Source organism: Tarenaya hassleriana, unplaced genomic scaffold (assembly GCF_000463585.1).
Source record: "Tarenaya hassleriana unplaced genomic scaffold, ASM46358v1 Cleome202, whole genome shotgun sequence".
NCBI classification, from domain to species: Eukaryota; Viridiplantae; Streptophyta; class Magnoliopsida; order Brassicales; family Cleomaceae; genus Tarenaya; species Tarenaya hassleriana.
This window is the reverse complement of record NW_010965390.1, coordinates 71,807-73,768: the sequence shown is the minus strand read 5'-3', so window position 1 is coordinate 73,768 and position 1,962 is coordinate 71,807. Positions and strand designations below refer to the sequence as shown.

At 40.1% G+C, this 1,962-nt stretch overlaps 2 protein-coding genes across 3 annotated transcripts in view; one reads left to right on the top strand and one right to left on the bottom strand.

Moving 5' to 3' along the window:
- Positions 1-181, top strand: part of LOC104814077 (CCR4-NOT transcription complex subunit 1) — a 14,824-nt gene extending 14,643 nt beyond the window's left edge. The window contains exon 51 of one of the 2 annotated variants that reach the window (XM_010541929.1): positions 1-181. In XM_010541929.1, coding sequence (XP_010540231.1) covers positions 1-64 — 64 coding nt within the window. In that variant the 3' untranslated portion in view covers positions 65-181. The other variant, XM_019202579.1, reaches the window with a different exon arrangement.
- A 946-nt stretch (positions 182-1,127) lies between these two features.
- Positions 1,128-1,962, bottom strand: part of LOC104814076 (F-box protein At5g51370-like) — a 2,467-nt gene continuing 1,632 nt past the window's right edge. Inside the window, exon 2 of the mRNA XM_010541928.1 lies at positions 1,128-1,700. Within this exon, the coding sequence (XP_010540230.1) occupies positions 1,427-1,700 (274 nt within the window). The 3' untranslated portion in view covers positions 1,128-1,426. The remainder of the gene's footprint in view (positions 1,701-1,962) is intronic.

Genomic DNA, 1,962 nt, shown 5'->3' with positions numbered 1-1,962 from the left:
CGGCGCCCTGAAGCCAGTCGACGAAGCCATGGTTACGGGTTGGGTATCTGACAGCACCCACTAAAAGATCCCTTTTATATATATATATATAGAGAGAGAGAGACGTGTAATTACAAGCATTACGCTCAGTCGGACAGACTTTTGTCAGCTTCGGAGTTTTATGCAAATGTTTTTTTTTCAATTGTTTTAGTTTTATGCAAATGTTTTTTTTTTCAATTGTTTTTCTGTCCACGCCGAATGTCTAATTTAGGAACGGCGTGATGTTGTTGGCACAAAGCTCGAGACAAAAGGAGCTGATTTGTTAAGAAAAAGGGTAAGTTCCATGAAAATTAAGTTTTAAATTCTTTGTTTGATAAATTTGTTTTCAAATTTGCTAATCGGTCATTGACGACGTTAATAAAATAATCTGTTGGAAAATTGGTACATTTTATAAATTTAGGAACTATGATAATACATTTTATAAATTTATAAATTAATTTGTTTAAGAAAAAGGTTTAGCAATTGATGGTTTTCATCAATTTACCCTTTTTGAAATTAGGATTTCATTTTCGTGATTTTGCAATCGCAATTAGGCTTGTTTTGCCGACTCCTCCCTCGCAGCTTGCGTCGTCGGCCACCTCACCCCTCTCACCTTTCAAGCCTCAAGAGCAGGAAGATTGCATTCTGGAGTCTGGACTAATAATGGACCAGCACATGTTTTTCTTCTTCTTCCTTTTAACAAATACACTTGAGCTTCCATGGGAAACAAAGCACAACTTGCTAACCCGTGAACGTGTCATCACCAACACTACCGTTTAGGGAGACTGACCTGTGCCAGTGCGAGGCTGCATCATTCCCCTCCTCCTATTCCTATGCGTGAGCTTGCAGCCGCTGCTCCGCTCCACTTCCTCTCCTGTCAGTTCCACCTCCCCCACAAGATTTTTGTATTCTTCTTTTTTGTTTTTCCACCCCTTTGGTCCGGAAGATACAATGTAAATAGCCAAAACGCTTCAAGGCAGGGTATACAAAAGACGGGGCAAAAGAGTAAATAATTACCAAGGACGAGCAACGCATAACAAAAACTCAATGGTGTTCTCTCAGCTTGAACCTGTACTGCAATCGCCAGAAACCAAAAATCAAGACAAAGCAGCTGCAACCCGGACATATTTTGTCATTTGAGACAAAAATGAACTAAAACAGCAGACACATCCCCTCTTAATTTGTGGAGAGCTAAGATTTATTTTCTTCACAGACTTATTTCTATCAAGTATCAGCGTACACTATCAGAAGCCAATCCGTATGCCTTCAAAATTCACGGCATACTAGAGTTGCTGCATTTACAACAAGGAAGGTGAAAAAACTAGGAGCTATCTTCAGTAAGAACTGTACTCCTGTGGCAAGCTCTTTGGTGCTCTTTTCAACTGCCTCAGCAGTGTGTGTTTCATGTTCAACCCTTTAAACGGGTGAAAAATTTACCGCCTTTTCTCCACACCCCGATGCCTCCAAGATTTGATTTTAGCATAGATCTGGAGTCGGGTCTCCATTTGAGCTCTTTCAGGGTGGAGAAGAGGGTAGCTAGTTCAGGAGTTACTTCACTATCTTTGATGTTATTACAAGAAACTACGATTAGCCTTTGAAGCTCTTTCCATGAAAGAACTACTGATTCTAGACCTCCAGTTGACAGCAATGAGCAACGTTCAAGATACAATAACTTCACCCTCCTGGCAGAAGACAAAATTTTTCTCGTGAGAAGCAGAGGCAAAGACAAGCAACTAAGCATTGAACCAGAGACAAGCAGATAGTCAAACCAGTAAATTATGACTTAAAGAACAGGGAGAGGGTATCACCAGTCATTTTCTTCACAAAAAAAAGAAGAAGCCTAAAAGCCAGAACCAACAATAAACTCAATTTTGCTAAAGACAAAAAAAACAACCGCTCTAAACACCGTATGTGGCTGAACCGGAGACATATCGTAAAAAGACG